Raw genomic sequence first — 18,325 nt, 5'->3', positions numbered from 1 at the left:
TTACTCCCCATTAATTGCACCGCAATCACAGCTGGTCTCACACAATTTTAACACTCTTTTCTAAGCGGTGAATTTAAGTAAGTTCATTGCAATCACTGCTTATCTCATATAATTTGGACACTTTTTCAGAGCGTTGAATTAATGTGAATCAGCGGTTAAATTACGTAATTTCACCGCTATCAGGCGATAAAGTTTTTTTTTCACCGCATTCACCGCTTTAAACAATCAATGAGAACAAACCTCGACCAAAACCAACTTTCAAGAATCTTGCAAGATTCTTTCAACATGTTGCAAGATAATCTTTTTTTGCAAAATTTTCTCAAGATCCCGCAAGATAACCATTTTTTTTGCGAGATTCTAACAAGACGTTGCAAGATAATCATTTACTGCGAGAACATTATATGATCTTGCAAATTGACCCTATGAATAGGGTGCAATCATTAGCACTGACCATCTTCGTCGACGTTCCTTATGAGGTCTTCTATCTCATCCCTGGACATTTCCTTTCCCATTGTGGTCATAATATGTCCTAATTCATCTGCATCTATAGACCCTGATCCGTCTGCGTCGAAAGTGTCAAAAGCTGCCTTGAAGTCTGCTATCTGCTCAGCTGTCAGAGCTTGCACTTGCTCAAAACAAACCCACGAGTTAGATGAGCATTCCCCGCTGTAACACCCCTCCCCTCCCCAGCCCATCCAAAATTAATGGACAGGACACCATCCCCACTACCGTCTATATACGGTGGCTATGGTAAAGTGCTTTAATTTCCTTTATGCGTGGTGTGTGTGTTTGTGTGTGCGTATTTGTGTGTGTATGTGTGTGTATGTTCGGGGGGGGGGGGATGAGTGGGTGGGAGGTGATATAAATGGAAAAAACCGAATTAATAGGCGTCTTCATTATTTAAAAACATTTGAGTGGTTGGGGTTAAGTTTCTTCGATAACAGCTCTTCGTCAACGAGCGAGTTTAAAGATGAACGTGTCCGATGTACCAACAAAAAAATTAATTTCCATGGTCTTTTTGAACCCAAAATTTCATATCTCTATTGTACTAAATTGCCATCATTTCAATCTATGACCTTTGCAATAATATGCTTTCAAACAATTTAGACAATGTAGACGATGAACAGCCTTGAAGTTCTTCAAATAAAACTGTTAAACTAATTTCATAACAACTTTTAGCCTAACATTATTAATTTAGAAACGCAACAACGTTATTACCTTTATCGTAACTTTTTGGAACATTTATCGTTAGTGTGTGATTTTTTTCAATTGAAATATTTATAATTTTAATCGATAATTCAATATATCGATATATACATTTTTTTTCAAATTTACGATGATCAAAAATGGAAAGGTTTAAATCCTGTATTATTCTTGAGTTCATAATAGCTTCTAAGGAAAGCGGCAGATTAGTGTTACTTGACTACGCAAAGGACAACTTGTTTGATCGGCTGAAACAACTCATATGTGATATGCACTCGAGAGAAGAGAAGTTTCTCAAAAGATCAAGGTACTCATTCCTGTTTTTTGACCCATCGATACTCTAAACAAGGAGGCTCGCTAATTTGTGTTCGCACATGATGTTCCGACCCGAGCTCAACTACAATTATGACTTAACTTTTAACCAAATGAAGAGCTAACAAAAATAGGTGTTTGAGTTTTAAAAAATCGTTACAAAATCTAACTGCTAATTGAGTTACAAAATACCATGCCTCAATACAGCGTTCACGAGATCTGACGTTACAAAGACTTCGAGAAAAAACAAACAACAAAATAAGCAAAAACAAAATTTTCTTTGCAAAAACTCATTATCTAAATTTAGAAGCACCTAGTAACAACGTCAAAATGCAATCAAATAAAACTGTAACTTTACAAATTTACTTTTATCAGATTGAAATTTTCCTTAACGAGACTAGCTAACAAGTCGACAAAGAGAAGAAAAAATGAAGCACATTTCAAAAATCAGTCAACATTATTTAAACCAAATAAATTCAAAAGTCTTGAAAATCATTAGCTTATAACGAAAAAATTTTTTGATAAATTTACTAAAAGTCCCTATGAAACCAATGGGACCTGTCTTTGGTAATGGTAAGCCAAAGGAACCGACCAAAGTTGCAGAAAAACTCAGAAAATTACAAACAGTTTGCGAAAACAAAAATTATTGGAGCCATTAAAATCATTAGGTATGATCTGAATATTAGGTATTTTTATTTCAAATTTAATTTATACTAATTCAGCTCAAAATTATATTGAAAAAATGAGTAAGTTCATTTGCGCCACAATTAAAAATCATTGAGATCTGTTATTACCCGAATGTGCTAAAAGAAGTGAAAAAGATACACAAATACACCACTCACAAAAACTTTATGAAAACGCATATCGTCCAACAAACAAAACATCAGTTACGACATCATATCAGTAAACATGTTAGTTTTTGCAATTCAAGGAATTGGACGGGATCTTTCAAGGACGAGAATAAGTTACAAGTTCACGAAAAGAACAACAAGAACTGAAAATTTTGAAAAATCTTTGAAAATTTAGAGTATCATAAACTTTAAGACTAACCAATATGAACATACTGCTTCGGTAACATCATTCATTCAATAATTTTTTACTAGCTTATGAGACAGGTCAATATTTTACAGCTACCTGAAGAATAAGAAACAGATAAAAACAGCAAAGTCAAAAAAAGAGCGTGAAAATTGTCGAAGCCATTAGAGAACAAACTTTTCAGCAAAAACTTACCAATTCTCAATTAAATTTTTAACAGCAATGGGCCTCTTCTTTTTCAGCAATATGACTTTAAACAATCAACAAAAATGAAGAAAATACAATCAAACCTCGCAAATGTTGAGAAGCAAAGCCATTATCAGATTACCGTAGTATCGAAGCCATTAAATTCAATAGCTTTTAATGGAAGCCAACAAATACGCCAAAATATGCCTCGATGGGACGACAAGGAGCATTGTTATTCATATGTCATCAAAAAGACAATATATCAAATCACTGACTATGAAAAAGACAAAATATAGGCTAATTTGGAAAATTCACAATAATTCTTATGACTATGAAAACAACAACAAATACAGGCAGAACACTAAAAAATTCAGTAGCGAAAAGTGAGAAGAAAGGGGTGAAGCCATTCATACAATAAGTTTTCCTATGAAAAAATTTTTTATGATTAGTTGAACATCTTCTCAAAGCCAAAATTAAGCTAACGTGATAAGATTTCAAAAGAAACCAATAATCCCAAAATAACCAAGAATTTTTATTTTTTTTGAAACTTTGCGGCTATAAAAACATATAATTAATAGTTAGAAGATAAGACCGCTAACAAGATTAAATTTAATGGCGGTAGGACAGTAGGAAGGAAACGTCCTGTCATTACTGTGATTAACTTACAGTTCACGAAAATAAGTTTATAATTGTCTTCTTTTATTGAACTTTTATTTTCAAAGCCTTAACAGCCAATAGCTGTCTACTCAAAGCACTATATAGCTACACCTAATGCTCATAACAAAATCTAGTGCACATTTAGAGTCTATGCCATAGGACTCCAAAATTTGGTAAAATCTCAAAAGGAAAACCAAGGTTTCATCAAAAATTACAAAAACCAAGATTCGAAGCCAAAAAAACGTCAGAGATTCCTTTAAAACATTTTTTTGTTCATTGTGAATCCATTGATTGTAAAACGTGTTTGTCATTAACAGAAAACTTGATATGAGAAGTGGCTAGCCTTTAAAAAATGAGTTTTTAGAAAGTGTTTTCAAAGAATGAAAAAATATGAGAAGTTTTCTAAAAAAAGCGCTCAAATAGAATTCGAATTTTTTTATAGTCAACTTCCTTATTAGACCATAGCTAGTCTTTTTATCGACTTTCGTCTATTAGAAACACTAAAATTGTTTCATGTTGTAGCCTGAAGTGTAATTTTGAGTTAAATTTTTTAAAAAAAAACTTAATTTGAACAAAAAATACTTAATTTGAACAAAAAAAAACTGAATTTGAACAAAAATTACGCTAAAATTAAACAAAATCATGCCAAATGTCTTGTGTTCACGCAAACCTTTGAACCTCGATAACTCCTCGGAAAAAACGAAATTCAAAAAAATCTTTTAAATTCCTAATTCTACGCTGGACGAGCTTTTTAATGATACCAATCGTATTTCTCTACGATGAGTATATCGATCAGCCAAAATTGTCTGAACAAAAAACCCCATTTGAGTATATAGTTCCTCCACCACAAGTGGGGTCGGATCAAAAAAATCAAGGTGCCCTTTCATTTTTTTCAACCAATCAAGATACTCTGAAAATATCAAGGTACTCTTTCCTATTTTTAACCTATCGATACTCTGAAGAGATCAAGGTACTATTTCCTATTTTTAACCTATCGATACTCTGAAGAGATCAAGGTACTCTTTCCTATTTTTAAGCCAATCGATACTCTGAAGAGATCAAGTTACTCTTTCCTATTTTTAACCTATCGATACTCTGAAAATATCAAGGTATTCTTTTCTAATTTTAAACCAATCGATACACTGAAAAATTTAAGGACACTTTTCTGTTTTTCAACCAATCAAGATGCTTGGTATTTCAAAAAAACTTTGCAATCTTTTTTCACTAATCAAGAAACTGAAAAATCAAGGTTTCTTTTCGTACTTTTAGCGATCAAGATAATCTGAAAAAATCGAGGTAACCTTTCAGACTTTTTTAGCCAATCAAGGTAAACTTCAAAACATGCTTAAAAGTCTCCCCTGATCTCCTTGTATAAAATATACGTCTTGCAATTTCTGTTTAATTTATGGGACAAGCGCAGTTGAAGTACTGGATATAATATAAATTAGCAGTCTCTTCGAATAATTTTGAAAAAATTTAGCTATCAATAAGTGTTTGGGGATATTTATTTGATATCAATTTTGGAAACAAGGTGCTAAGATCTCTTCTTATTGTTGACGATCGATATCAGTCCCGAAACAGGGAATTGGTTTGTTTCACGAGAAAACAAATATTGGCTTATACTGATGCTCTCAGCAAGATGATAAAACAAATTATAGGTTTTCTATAACGTAATATAATTGGATTGAATCCTTTGAACTCAGTCAGCATTTTATTTTAAGTTCACGAACGAGAGAAGTTAGTTTTCACGTGTTCTGCGTATATTGAAAAACAGTGTTGTCAAAAATTGATAAGACTTAGTATTTGCACGAATTTTTGCAAATGTGACCATTTACATCTCGTTTTGGTTTCATTTTTTATTGCAAAACAATACGGAGATTTCTACCCAGCAAGTAAATTTTCTTTAAAAGACACCATAAATCAACCACTGTTTAAACATTGCAAAAGCCCATCAGTGCAAAAGTGTGCCCCTGAAAAAAATTTCTTCTCGTATCAACGGAAAACGAATAACTTCCGAAAATTTCAATTTTTTATGTAAGGGCATCTTTAACCATTCATCTCAGATGACAATTTGCTTTCGTGGAGATTACGGAACAATGACAAATTCACACTATCAAAGTTTTCACTAACTACAGTAATTTGAAAATCAATAATTACGCCGTGAATTACGCCGTGAAAAAAAGTTTGTAAAAATTGCCAATGAGATTCGAGTGCACTTATTAAACACTCTAATAAAGACATTTAATTACATTTGCTAAGAATCAATTTTCGATTCTCAGTTGACTCCAGTAACACCAGCGAAGAAACTACACTAGCCGCCGACAAACAGCAATAGACACTGTACCTGTACTTCGAAAAAAAAATTTCTTTGACTTAGAAGCCTTGTTCTTAAGAGAGAAAGTTTGAGACCACCAACATTTATTCTCTTCTAAGTCAGATTTGAAGTTGCAATCACTATTAAGATTAAAGGAAACAAAACCAGTAACAAGTAACTTACAACCCATAAATTGCGTTTCATTGCACGCTGTATGTCGGTTTAAGTTTATAAATTTCTCAGATTTTAAATCATTTTGCTAATTTTTTGAGCTCTGGTTCATACAGCAAGGTTACGTAATTTTGCTGTCAATTTCTCATTTGTTTGTATTTAACGATATTGGCAGAACGCAGACAAAACTCCAAAAGATTAAAAATTAAACTGACAATCTGGCGTCTCAGAATAGCCGTTAATCAGATGGAAAAATTGTTCAACTTTTAAAAATAACCTCAGGTAAATCATAAGAATTTGAAAAATCTGATGGAATATCAGTGTTGATGTGCCCATACATTGTTGCAAAATATTTGCTGATAAGCTGATGGCTGCATTGTTTTAGTGTGAATTTCAGTTGCCCTTGACGTACAGTTTTCAGTTACTCAAATCAAAATGGACTTTGATTCCTATTCATGTTAAATTCTGGCTAATTTTTGCTAAATCCCGGTTTGAATTAATCACATACTGCGATTTAATATGCACAGTAGGCTGAGCTCCAACTTTGCCCACCTTGTTCTCCAAGGCGAAAAGATATTTTCCACTTAGTAGCACAAGATATAGCTTCACTATTGGCCTTTTGGAAACTCCTTTTTTCGTCCAAATTTCGATCAATTCACAGATCCTTTGATGCTCTCTGTAACTCTATCCAGGTTATAATATCTTCATTTGTCGCTGCCTTTCATTATCCAACAAATTTGTCTTGTTCCATATTTTCAATTTTATTCAACACAAATAATGAAATCTCCCTTATACGATTTGCTTAATTTTAATTTTGTCGGAAGAACTTTCGATGATCGACAAAATTTCATGCGCAAGTAACGTTCTTGTTGCCAAACAACAGGTGATTGATATTCAAAGCTTCTAAATTATTGTCGTCTATACTAACTGGAGTCAACGGTCTTTCATAAAACAATACGCATCGTAGTCGAAAGAACATGTTCCGAGACTGATCTTATGTATTATCGAATTGATGTGACGATGATTTTGAATTCTCTGAACTGAAAACACTGAGAATTAAGGCGTCGTTGTCCGAAACTGTTGGCTTATGATTCGACATAACGAGCTTATAATTCGAGGTAACAGAATATGATTTGAATTAGGGTGACAAAAAGTATGGCGCAGACTGCTTTTTTAACATTTGGGAGCCCCTCCTCCCCCCCCCCCCCACCATCGCAAGTTAAATTCATATTTTCACATTTCTGAGAAAGTGACGTTAAGACGCGACAGGGCACGCGAATGAGTCGATCCAGGGTTTGAACTTTACAGGAGTATGGAGGACTTACACCAAACAGTGATATTCTGGAAGTGCAATAAAAATAAAATGAGACCACTCGAATCAGAGGAGGACCTGTCAGCTGCCATTCTCTACTGGGTCCGGAATGGATTACTAAACATTCCCATGGAGATATATCTACTTGAGAAAAAACGAGCACTAAATGGAGAGAGTTAATCAAATTAAGAAGAGTTCTAACCGTCTTAAAATTGGTTCCACATTTGTCAAAGTAAAACTTTCTATAAAAACTAAACGCCTATTAATTAATTAATTGTAGATTTAAGTTGAAAATGTTTCGACAAATTTAAGTTGTCATCACTTTGGTTTTCAAGCATTTCAGTAATTAAGCTGAGGTATTGATAAGATAAATGTTACTACTAATTAACAGTATTAATACAGAATTAAGGCTAAGCAATATCAATGCTGTCCTTTCGAAATATTGCTTTCCTCTTTTTGATAGAAATTTATGCGTTGCTCAGCAGAACAATTTGTTCATTTGATACAATGTTGAATTTTGATTAATACAAAGGAAAACACTAGCAGCCTTTTGTAAACTGATACCAGGCTCAAGAGTTGTGCTTTACTTTATATCTTAATACCGAATAAATTCAACTACGTTTCGGTTCTTGATAAAAAACACCTCAATTTAACTGTTTTTTCTAGCGCGTTTTCCTTTTGTTATCGAAACTACTAATATCTAGATATTTTGTCTTTAAACACAACCGACCTAAACTAAAGTCCATCAATGATTTACAGAAAATGAAACTTTATAAGAGACTTCAAATTTTTTGAAACCATTAAATTTTGAAAATTTAATACGGGTTCAGAAAAAGATTTTTCGGTATTTTGTTCAAGAGGAAAAATTTGACAAAAATTAAGTCAAAACAAATTGATAGAATAACTGAACAATTTGGCCAATAAGCTCCTCTTTTTGACATTTTCCTTTCAAAGCTCGCTAGTGTAGAGCGAAACAAATTCCCTTTCTTAATAGTTACAAGCAATTGCGTATCAATAGCTGCAGTGAGTCAGCCGCCATGGCCTATTCAATATTAAATACACAGCAGCATTGGGCCATGAATAATGAATTCTTTCACTCAACGCATTTCACGCAGCATAGCTCTCTCTTAATATTCCGTCAGTTTAGACTAAGTCTAAAGTGTTCACAAAGTCGACGGTTAAATAATTATAAACACTCTGTAGTATCGGTAATTGCGGTGGCAATTATCCAATTAGCAATACTACACAAGCAATTGCGGGTGAAATTTGAAATAAATCTTATAAATCTTCATAACTCCTAAACAGATTACCTTTTTTGGGTTAATTTTTGCGTCAAAGTTTTATTTGGAAAACTAATTCAACCCAACTTTAAAAGTGTAGCTGCATTTCAAAATTATTCTAAAACTATTCAAATTTAAAATAAATAATATCATGTTGTGATAAATCATGTTGGATAAATCATGTTGTTCTGCTACCCAATTTGTTTTTATGTTCAGTAAAAAAAATTCGGAACTATTGAAACATCTGGGAATGTAGCATAGGTTGTATACAAAAAGTTGAAAACTTTTTTTCAAAATTAAAAACTCTTAAATGAGAAATCACTTTGATCTAATTTGTTCCAAATAATGATTGCCCCCTGCTTTATGATCACGGAGTAAACACTTGACAAATATTGCTGTCAATTGACAATAATTTTCCAGTGTTTAAGGATGATCAATTAGTCCCAGCAGTTTTGTGGCCCATAATTCAACATTCAATTTTAAATTGCTACATAAAATTAGAAATTCAGTTCGTTCACTATTTAGATTGTAAGAAATTTTACGCCGAGATCTTAAGTTGCAAAAGACAAGTAAATAGTCCAAAAACTAGACACAGTCGTAAAATTTATTTTCAAATTCTTAAGAATTCTTTAGCAAAAATTGATTTGAATTAACTTGAACTCATTTTTCAAAAGCAAGATTTCCATTGCCACCTCCGTTATTAGAATCAGATAACAAGTGATTGGAATACACTTCAAGAAACTAAATTTCAACTGTTAGTATAAATACTGTGGTTAGATATCACAAATGTCAGATACTCGATAACACTGGGAGTATTAAAACCTAATCCACGAAGAAATGAAACCTTGAAATTCAAGCCGACATACGGACCCCAATTATTTTTAATGTCATATTTTGTATTTCTTGCATAAAAAACCAGTTTGAGCTACTAGTTCTTCAACTTATCATTTTTCTCACTTCTTAAACTAATTATTAGATGCTTTCATCAAGTTATAAATTACTGCAAAATGAAAAGGATAATAAATTTGACAAATGTTTTTGATAAATAAAGATGGGACTTTATTCTAGATGAAAAATCTCAAGATATATGAGCAGAAACTCAAGAACTCAATCAGAGAATCGAAATAAATATTCATCTAAGGGTTTCTTATGACTTTAAACAGTAAAGTTTACCTGCTTTTTTAAACTAAAAGGAATTTTCAGTAATCAATGAACAAACTATGCCTTTCATTTACACATGACAATCAAATGTATTCCAAAAACACTTGTTTACTTCTTTATTCATTAAGTGCATTAATAAAACCATAAATACTACTCAGACAAATTTGACTAACTCCAGTTGCGCATTGTGTTTACAAAATTGTGCGCTCAATTTATGATTAAGCATTATAATAACAGGGCGGCGCGGTAATGTGCGATCGCACATAAGGTTCCGACCCCGCTCATCCACAATTTTGGCATAATTGTCTACCAAATGAGGAACAGATGGAAAAACACAAAATTCAAGTATTTTTCAAAAAAAAAACTGGTGTATGAACGAAAAGATAGCCTCCAAAGCAAATAACTCAGTGGAGTAAAAAATGATGCATTAGATTGATGAGAAATGCCGATATTAAGAAAGCAAGCACAGACGAACGGGTAAATCAAACAACAATAACAAACATTAATTACATCAAAAAATTTATGTCCGTTTTAAAAAACAAAACTTAATAACAAAGTTAAAATAGCGTCAGATAAAACTGAAAACAAACAAAATAACTTGTAATTCACCAGCAAAAATGGTTATTCAGCAGTTCATAATAAAGCTTGGTAACAATTAGACAAAAAAGAACAGATACTTTAAAGTTAGAAAATTCAATGAATTTAAAAAAAAAACAATTAATTTCGAAGTAATGAAAACCATTAGGAATCAATTAAAATATCCCATAGGTTTACAATTGCAAATGCTTCTATAGAAGTGAATTAAGAGCTCTTGATATTCAGTTTTTTATGCAGTTACAAAAAGAGCAACTAATAAACATTAAACTAATAATCAACTAAAACTTGCCAGAAAATGCTTTGGAAGCCGTAAAGCCATACTTTGGCGCCCAAAATATAATTGACTGCACCTTCATCGAACAACGATAACGTATTATGTGGCCGCTCATTATTGAAAATAAGCAACAATTAGATAAAGAAGAAAAAACGCAAAATTATACTTGATTTTTTTCGAAAAACATTTATTTCCAAAGACATAAAAGCCATTAATTACAAAATGAAAAAATTGAATAGGTTCGATTATTCTTGCAAAGGAAGCCCTCGAGACCTGCATTTATCCAGAACAAGTCTTACTTCTACAAAAAGAAGGTCAAATATGACAAAAATCAAAAATTAGTTTAATTTTTTTGTGAAAAACACGTGTCGAAGCCAGTAAAGTCATAACGAATTCTTTAAAAACGTTAGATTTTGTAACACCAGTCCCTTTTGACACCTTCCCTTGACATCAATAATGTCATCTTTAACCTTTAATCAACGAGACCAGGTAACAAACAGACAATAAAAGGAACAAAATTGCGAAGTTGAAATGTTTTTTTTTCATTTTGGAAAACAAATGTTTTCAAATTCATGAAAGCCATTATCTATCTTCTAATATCAGAACATCGGCTCATCTACTCTTCCAGGAACAGCCAATCAAACCGGGTCATTGTACAGGAAATTAAATACGACTAAAAAGAAAAAGTAACTACTCTTTCCTATTTTTAACCTATCGATACTCTGAAGAGATCAAGGTACTCTTTCCTATTTTTAACCTATCGATACTCTGAAGAGATCAAGGTACTCTTTCCTATTTTTAAGCCAATCAATACTCTGAAGAGATCAAGTTACTCTTTCCTATTTTTAACCTATCGATACTCTGAAGAGATCAAGGTACTCTTTCCTATTTTTAAACCAATCGATACTCTGAAAAATTTTTTATGTTTTTCAACCAATCAAGATACTCTGAAAATATCAAGGTACTCTTTCCTATTTTTAACCTATCGATACTCTGAGGAGATCAAGGTACTCTTTCCTATTGTTAACCTATCGATACTCTGAAGAGCTCAAGGTACTCTTTCCTGTTTTTAAACCAATCGATATTCTGAGGAGAAATTCTTTACTATTTTTAACCTATCGATATTCTGAAGAGATCATGGTACTCTTTCCTATTTTTAACCTATCAATACTCTGAAGAGATCAAGGTACTCTTTCCGATTTTTAAACCAATCCATACTCTGAAAAATTTAAGGTACACTTTCATATTTTTAAACCAAACAAGATACTCTGAAAATATCAAGGTACTCTTTCCTATTTTTAACCTATCGATACTCTGAAGAGATCAAGGTACTCTTTCCTATTTTTAACCTATCGATACTCTGAAGAGATCAAGGTACTCTTTCCTATTTTTAAGCCAATCGATACTCTGAAGAGATCAAGTTACTCTTTCCTGTTTTTAACCTATCGATACTCTGAAGAGATCAAGGTACTCTTTCCTATTTTTAAACCAATCGATACTCTGAAAAATTTTTTATGTTTTTCAACCGAACAAGATACTCTGAAATTATCAAGGTACTCTTTCCTATTTTTAACCTATCGATGCTCTGAAGAGATCAAGGTACTCTTTCCTATTGTTAACCTATCGATACTCTGAAGAGCTCAAGGTACTCTTTCCTATTTTTAAACCAATCGATACTCTGAGGATAAATTCTTTCCTATTTTTAACCTATCGATATTCTGAAGAGATCAAGGTACTCTTTCCTATTTTTAACCTATCAATACTCTGAAGAGATCAAGGTACTCTTTCCGATTTTTAAACCAATCCATACTCTGAAAAATTTAAGGTACACTTTCATTTTTTTAAACCAAACAAGAAACTCTGAAAATATGAAGGTACTCTTTCCTGTTTTTAACCTATCGATACTCTGAAGAGATCAAGGTACTATTTCCTATTTTTAACCTATCGATACTCTGAAGAGCTCAAGGTACTCTTTCCTATTTTTAAACCAATCGATACTCTGAGGATAAATTCTTTCCTATTTTTAACCTATCGATATTCTGAAGAGATCAAGGTACTCTTTCCTATTTTTAACCTATCAATACTCTGAAGAGATCAAGGTACTCTTTCCGATTTTTAAACCAATCCATACTCTGAAAAATTTAAGGTACACTTTCATTTTTTTAAACCAAACAAGAAACTCTGAAAATATGAAGGTACTCTTTCCTGTTTTTAACCTATCGATACTCTGAAGAGATCAAGGTACTATTTCCTATTTTTAAACCAATCGATACTCTGAAATTTGTTTTATGTTTTTTAAACAATCAAGATACTCTGAAAATATCAAGGTAATCTTTCCTATTTTTAACCTATCGATACTCTGAAGAGATCAAGGTACTCTTTCCTATTTTTAACCTATCGATACTCTGAAAATTTTTTTATGTTTTTCAACCGAACAAGATACTCTGAAATTATCAAGGTACTCTTTCCTATTTTTAACCTATCGATGCTCTGAAGAGATCAAGGTACTCTTTCCTATTGTTAACCTATCGATACTCTGAAGAGCTCAAGGTACTCTTTCCTATTTTTAAACCAATCGATACTCTGAGGATAAATTCTTTCCTATTTTTAACCTATCGATATTCTGAAGAGATCAAGGTACTCTTTCCTATTTTTAACCTATCAATACTCTGAAGAGATCAAGGTACTCTTTCCGATTTTTAAACCAATCCATACTCTGAAAAATTTAAGGTACACTTTCATTTTTTTAAACCAAACAAGAAACTCTGAAAATATGAAGGTACTCTTTCCTGTTTTTAACCTATCGATACTCTGAAGAGATCAAGGTACTATTTCCTATTTTTAACCTATCGATACTCTGAAGAGATCAAGGTACTCTTTCCTATTTTTAAGCCAATCGATACTCTGAAGAGATCAAGTTACTCTTTCCTATTTTTAACCTATCGATACTCTGAAGAGATCAAGGTACTCTTTCCTATTTTTAAACCAATCGATACTCTGAAATTTTTTTTTATGTTTTTTAAACAATCAAGATACTCTGAAAATATCAAGGTAATCTTTCCTATTTTTAACCTATCGATACTCTGAAGAGATCAAGGTACTCTTTCCTATTTTTAACTTATCGATACTCTGAAAAATTTTTTATGTTTTTCAACCGAACAAGATACTCGGAAATTATCAAGGTACTCTTTCCTATTTTTAACCTATCGATGCTCTGAAGAGATCAAGGTACTCTTTCCTATTGTTAACCTATCGATACTCTGAAGAGATCAAGGTACTCTTTCCTATTTTTAAGCCAATCGATACTCTGAAGAGATCAAGTTACTCTTTCCTATTTTTAATCTATCGATACTCTGAAGAGATCAAGGTACTCTTTCCTATTTTTAAACCAATCGATACTCTGAAATTTTTTTTATGTTTTTTAAACAATCAAGATACTCTGAAAATATCAAGGTAATCTTTCCTATTTTTAACCTATCGATACTCTGAAGAGATCAAGGTACTCTTTCCTATTGTTAACCTATCGGTACTCTGAAGAGCTCAAGGTACTCTTTCCTGTTTTTAAACCAATCGATACTCCGAAAAATTTAAGGTACACTTTTATGTTTTTCAACCAATCAAGATACTCTGAAAATATCAAGGTACTCTTTCCTATTTTTAACCTATCGATACTCTGAAGAGATCAAGGTACTCTTTCCTATTTTTAACCTATCGATACTCTGAAGAGATCAAGGTACTTACTCTTTCTGATTTTTAAACCAATTGATACTCTGAAAAATTTAAGGTACATTTTCATATTTTTCAACCAATCAAGATACTGTGAAAAAATCAGGAAAACTTTTCAAACTTCTTTTACTAATCAAGAAACTCTGAAAAATCAAGGTAACCTTTCATACTTTTGAGCCAATCAAGGTACCCTCAAAACATGCTTAATGTCTCCCGTGATCTCCTTGTATAAAACATACGTCTCGTAATTTCTGTGTTATTTATTGGGCATGCACAGTTGAAGTACTGGAAATAATATCAGATAGGAGTCTCTTCAAAAATTTTTTAAAAAATTTAGCTATTAATAAAATTGTATGAGGATAACTCCTCGGAAAAAACGAAATTCAAAAAAAATCTTTTTAATTCCTCATTCTACCCTGGACGAGCTTTTTGATGATACCACTCGCATTTCTCTACGATGAGTATATCGATCAGTCAAAATTGTCTGAACAAAAAACCCCATTTGAGTATATAGTTCCTCCCCCACAAGTGGGGTCGGATCAAAAAAATCAAGGTGCCCTTTCATATTTTTCAACCAATCAAGATACTCTGAAAATATCAAGGTACTCTTTCCTATTTTTAACCAATCGATACTCAATGTCTCGAAGAGATCAATGTACTCTTTTCTAATTTTAAACCAATCGATACACTGAAAAATTTAAGGACACTTTTCTGTTTTTCAACCAATCAAGATGCTTGGTATTTTAAGGAACCTTTGCAATCTTTTTTCACTAATCAAGAAACTGAAAAATCAAGGCTTCTTTTCGTACTTTTAGCGATCAAGATAATCTGAAAAAATCGAGGTAACCTTTCAGACTTTTTTAGCCAATCAAGGTAAACTTCAAAACATGCTTAATGTCTCCCCTGATCTCCTTTTATAAAATATACGTCTTGTAATTTCTGTTTAATTTATGGGGCAAGCGCAGTTGAAGTACTGGATATAATATAAATTAGCAGTCTCTTCGAATAATTTTGAAAAAAATTAGCTATCAATAAGTGTTTGGGGATATTCATTTGATATCAATTTCGGAAACAAGGTACTCGGCTCTCTTCTTATTCTTGACGATCAATATTAGTCCAGAAACAGCAAATTGGTAAGTTTTACGAGAAAGTAAATTTTGGCTTATACTGCCTGCTGCTCTCCGCAAGATGATAAAAGAAATTGTAGGTTTTCTATGACGTAATATAATTGGATTGATTCCTTTGAACTCAGTCAGCACTTCATTTTAAGTTTACGAATGAAAGAAGTTAATTTTCACGTGTTCTGTGTATATTGAAATGACCTAGTATTTACACGATTTTTTGCCAATGTGACCGCATTCACATCTCAATTTTTTATTTCAATTTTTCAATGCATAACAATACGGAGACTTCAACGCAGTTAGTAAATTCTCTTAAAAAAGACTCCAAAAATCCACGACTGTCTAAACATTGAACAGAAAAAAAGTGCCCATCAGTGCAAAAGTGTTCCCCTGAAAGATTTCCTTCTCGTATCAACGGAAAACGAATAACTTCCGAAAATTTCAATTTTTTATGTAAGGGCAATTTTAACCATTCATCCCAGATGACAATTTGCTTCCCTGGAGATTACGGAACAATTATAAATTCATACTATCAAAGTTTTCACTAACTGCATTAATTTGAAAATCAATAATTCCGCCGTGAATTTTATTAGCCCATTGCCTCCGCTAACCTTACAGAGAGTTTCAAAAAAGTTTGTAAAAATGGCCAATGAGATTCGAGTGCACTTCTCGAAACACTCTTATAAAGATATTTATTTAAATTTGCTAAGAATCAATTTTTGATTCTCAGACAACTCCAGTAAGACCAGTGAAGAAACTACACTAGCTGCCGAAAAACAGCAATAAACAGTCAGATTACTTCGAAAAAAAGTGAGTCAGTTTTTTACTTCGAAAAAAGTCAGATTAAAAATTAATAAAATTAAAAAATTTAAAATCTAATAAGTCAGATTAAAAATTGCAATCACTATTAAGATTTAAAACAAAACGAGTAACAAGTAATTTAAAACCCACGAAATGCGCTTTATTGCACGCTGTATGTAAGTTTAAATTTCTCTGATTTCAAATCATTTTCCAATTTTTTGAGCTCTGATTTAAACTGCAAGGTTACGTGATTTTCCTGTCCATTTCCCATTTGTTTGTATTTAACGATATTGGCAGAATGCTGACAAAACTGCGAAAGATTAAAAATTAAACTGACAATCTGGCGTCTCAGAATAGCCGTTAATCAGATGGAAAATTTTTTTAACCTTTAAAAATAACATCAGCAAATTCATAAGAATTTGAAGAATCTGATGGAATATCAGTGTTGATGTGAGCATACGTTGCTGCAATATTCTTGCTGATAAGCTGATAACTGCATTGTTTTAGTGTGAATTTCAGTTGCCCTTGACGCACGGTTTTCAGGTACTCAAATCAAAATGGACTTTGATTCCTGTTCATATTAAATTCTGGCTAATTTTTTCTTAATTCCGGTTTGAATTAATCATACTGCGATTTAATATGCACAGTAGGCTGAGCTCCAACTTTGCCCAGCTTGTTCTCCAAGGCAAGAATATATTTTCTATTTAGTAGCACAAGATGTAGCTTCAATATTGGCCTTTTGGAAACTCCTTTTTCGTCCAAATTTCGATCAATTCACAGATCTTTTGATGCTCTCTGTAACTCTATCCAGGTTATAATATCTTCATTAGTCGCTGCCTTTCATTATCCAACAAATTGGCCTTGTTCAATATTTTCAATTTTATTCAACACAATTATGGAAATCTATCCCTTATGCGATTTACTTAATTTTAATTTTGTCGGAAGAACTTTCGATGATCGACAAAATTTCATGCGCAAGTAACGTTCTTGTTGCCAAACAACAGGTGATTGATATTCAAGGCTTCTAAATCATTGTCGCCTATACTAACTGGAGTCAACGGTCTTTCATAAAACAGTACGCATCGTAGTCGAAAGAACATGTTCCGAGACTGATCTTATGTATTATCGAATTGATGTGACGATGATTTTGAATTCTCTGAACTGAAAACACTGAGAATTAAGGCGTCGTTGTCCGAAACTGTTGGCTGATGATTCGACATAACGCGCTTATAATTCGAAGTAACAGAATATGATTTGAATTAGGGTGACAACAAGTATGGCGCAGACTGCTTTTTCAACACTTGGGACCCCCCCCCCCCACCCTCGCAAGTTAAATTCACATTTCTACTACCCCAGCCCGGGTTGCACTGGAGAAAGTGACGTTAAGATGCGACAGGGGAGAAAGAGTTGATCAAGGGTTTGAACTTTACAGGAGTATGGAGGACTTACACCAAACAGTGATATTCTGGAAGTGCAATAAAAACAAAATGAGACCACTCGAATCAGAGGAGGACCTGTCAGCTGCCATTCTCTACTGGGTCAGGAATGGATTACTAAACATTCCCATGGAGATATATCTACTTGAGAAAAAACGAGCACTTAATGGGGAGAGTTAATCAATTTAAGAAGAGTTCTAACCGTCTTAAAATTGGTTCCACATTTGTCAAAGTAAAACTTTCTATAAAAACCAAACGCCTATTAATTAATTAATTGTAGATTTAAGTTGAAAATGTTTCGACAAATTTAAGTTGTCATCACTTTGGTTTTCCAGCATTTTAGTAATTAAGCTGAGGTATTGATAAGATAAATGTTACTACTAATTAACAGTATTAATACGGAATTAAGGCTAAGCAATATCAATGCTGTCCTTTCGAAATATTGCTTTCCTCTTTTTGATAGAAATTTATGCGTTGCTCAGCAGAACAATTTTTTCATTTGATACAATGTTGAATTTTGATTAATACAAAGGAAAACACTAGCAGCCTTTTGTAAACTGATACCAGGCTCAAGAGTTGTGCTTTACTTTATATCTTAATATCGAATAAATTCAAGTACGTTTCGATTCTTGATAAAAAACACCTCAAATTAACTGTTTTTTCTAGCGCGTTTTCCTTTTGTTATCGAAACTACTAATATCTAGATATTTTGTCTTTAGCACAACCGACCTAAACTAAA

At 32.6% G+C, this 18,325-nt stretch overlaps 2 protein-coding genes across 4 annotated transcripts in view; one reads left to right on the top strand and one right to left on the bottom strand.

Moving 5' to 3' along the window:
- Positions 1 to 18,325, bottom strand: part of LOC142354649 (uncharacterized) — a 35,645-nt gene that overhangs the window by 8,778 nt on the left and 8,542 nt on the right. For both annotated transcript variants that reach the window (XM_075406994.1, XM_075406995.1), the window contains exon 2: positions 452 to 629. In XM_075406994.1, coding sequence (XP_075263109.1) covers positions 452 to 629 — 178 coding nt within the window. The remainder of the gene's footprint in view (positions 1 to 451; positions 630 to 18,325) is intronic.
- LOC142354650 (uncharacterized) lies at positions 1,163 to 18,116 on the top strand. 2 transcript variants are annotated; one of them, XR_012761107.1, is made up of 2 exons: positions 1,163 to 1,510; positions 7,187 to 7,516. XR_012761107.1 is itself a non-coding variant. In XM_075406996.1 (2 exons), the coding sequence occupies exons 1-2, from the start codon at positions 1,347 to 1,349 to the stop codon at positions 17,764 to 17,766; spliced, it is 348 nt and encodes a 115-aa protein (XP_075263111.1). In that variant the 5' UTR covers positions 1,163 to 1,346; the 3' UTR covers positions 17,767 to 18,116. The 2 variants fall into 2 exon arrangements, 1 of the variants encoding a protein (XP_075263111.1); XM_075406996.1 differs by lacking the exon at positions 7,187 to 7,516 and adding an exon at positions 17,583 to 18,116.

The sequence above is a fragment of the Convolutriloba macropyga genome, chromosome 15, assembly GCF_964194025.1.
Source record: "Convolutriloba macropyga chromosome 15, txConMacr16.3, whole genome shotgun sequence".
Taxonomy (NCBI): Eukaryota; Metazoa; Xenacoelomorpha; order Acoela; family Convolutidae; genus Convolutriloba; species Convolutriloba macropyga.
Note: the sequence above shows the minus strand (reverse complement) of the source record. Positions and strands in the feature narration are given on the sequence as shown.

Bases quoted from the DNA above. Each gene is read 5' to 3' on its own strand.
- LOC142354650 (XM_075406996.1), top strand. From the start codon at position 1,347: ATGGAAAGGTTTAAATCCTGTATTATTCTTGAGTTCATAATAGCTTCT. The intron at 1,511-17,582 runs GTACTCATTCCT...TGAACTTTACAG, and splicing joins AAGTTTCTCAAAAGATCAAG to GAGTATGGAGGACTTACACC.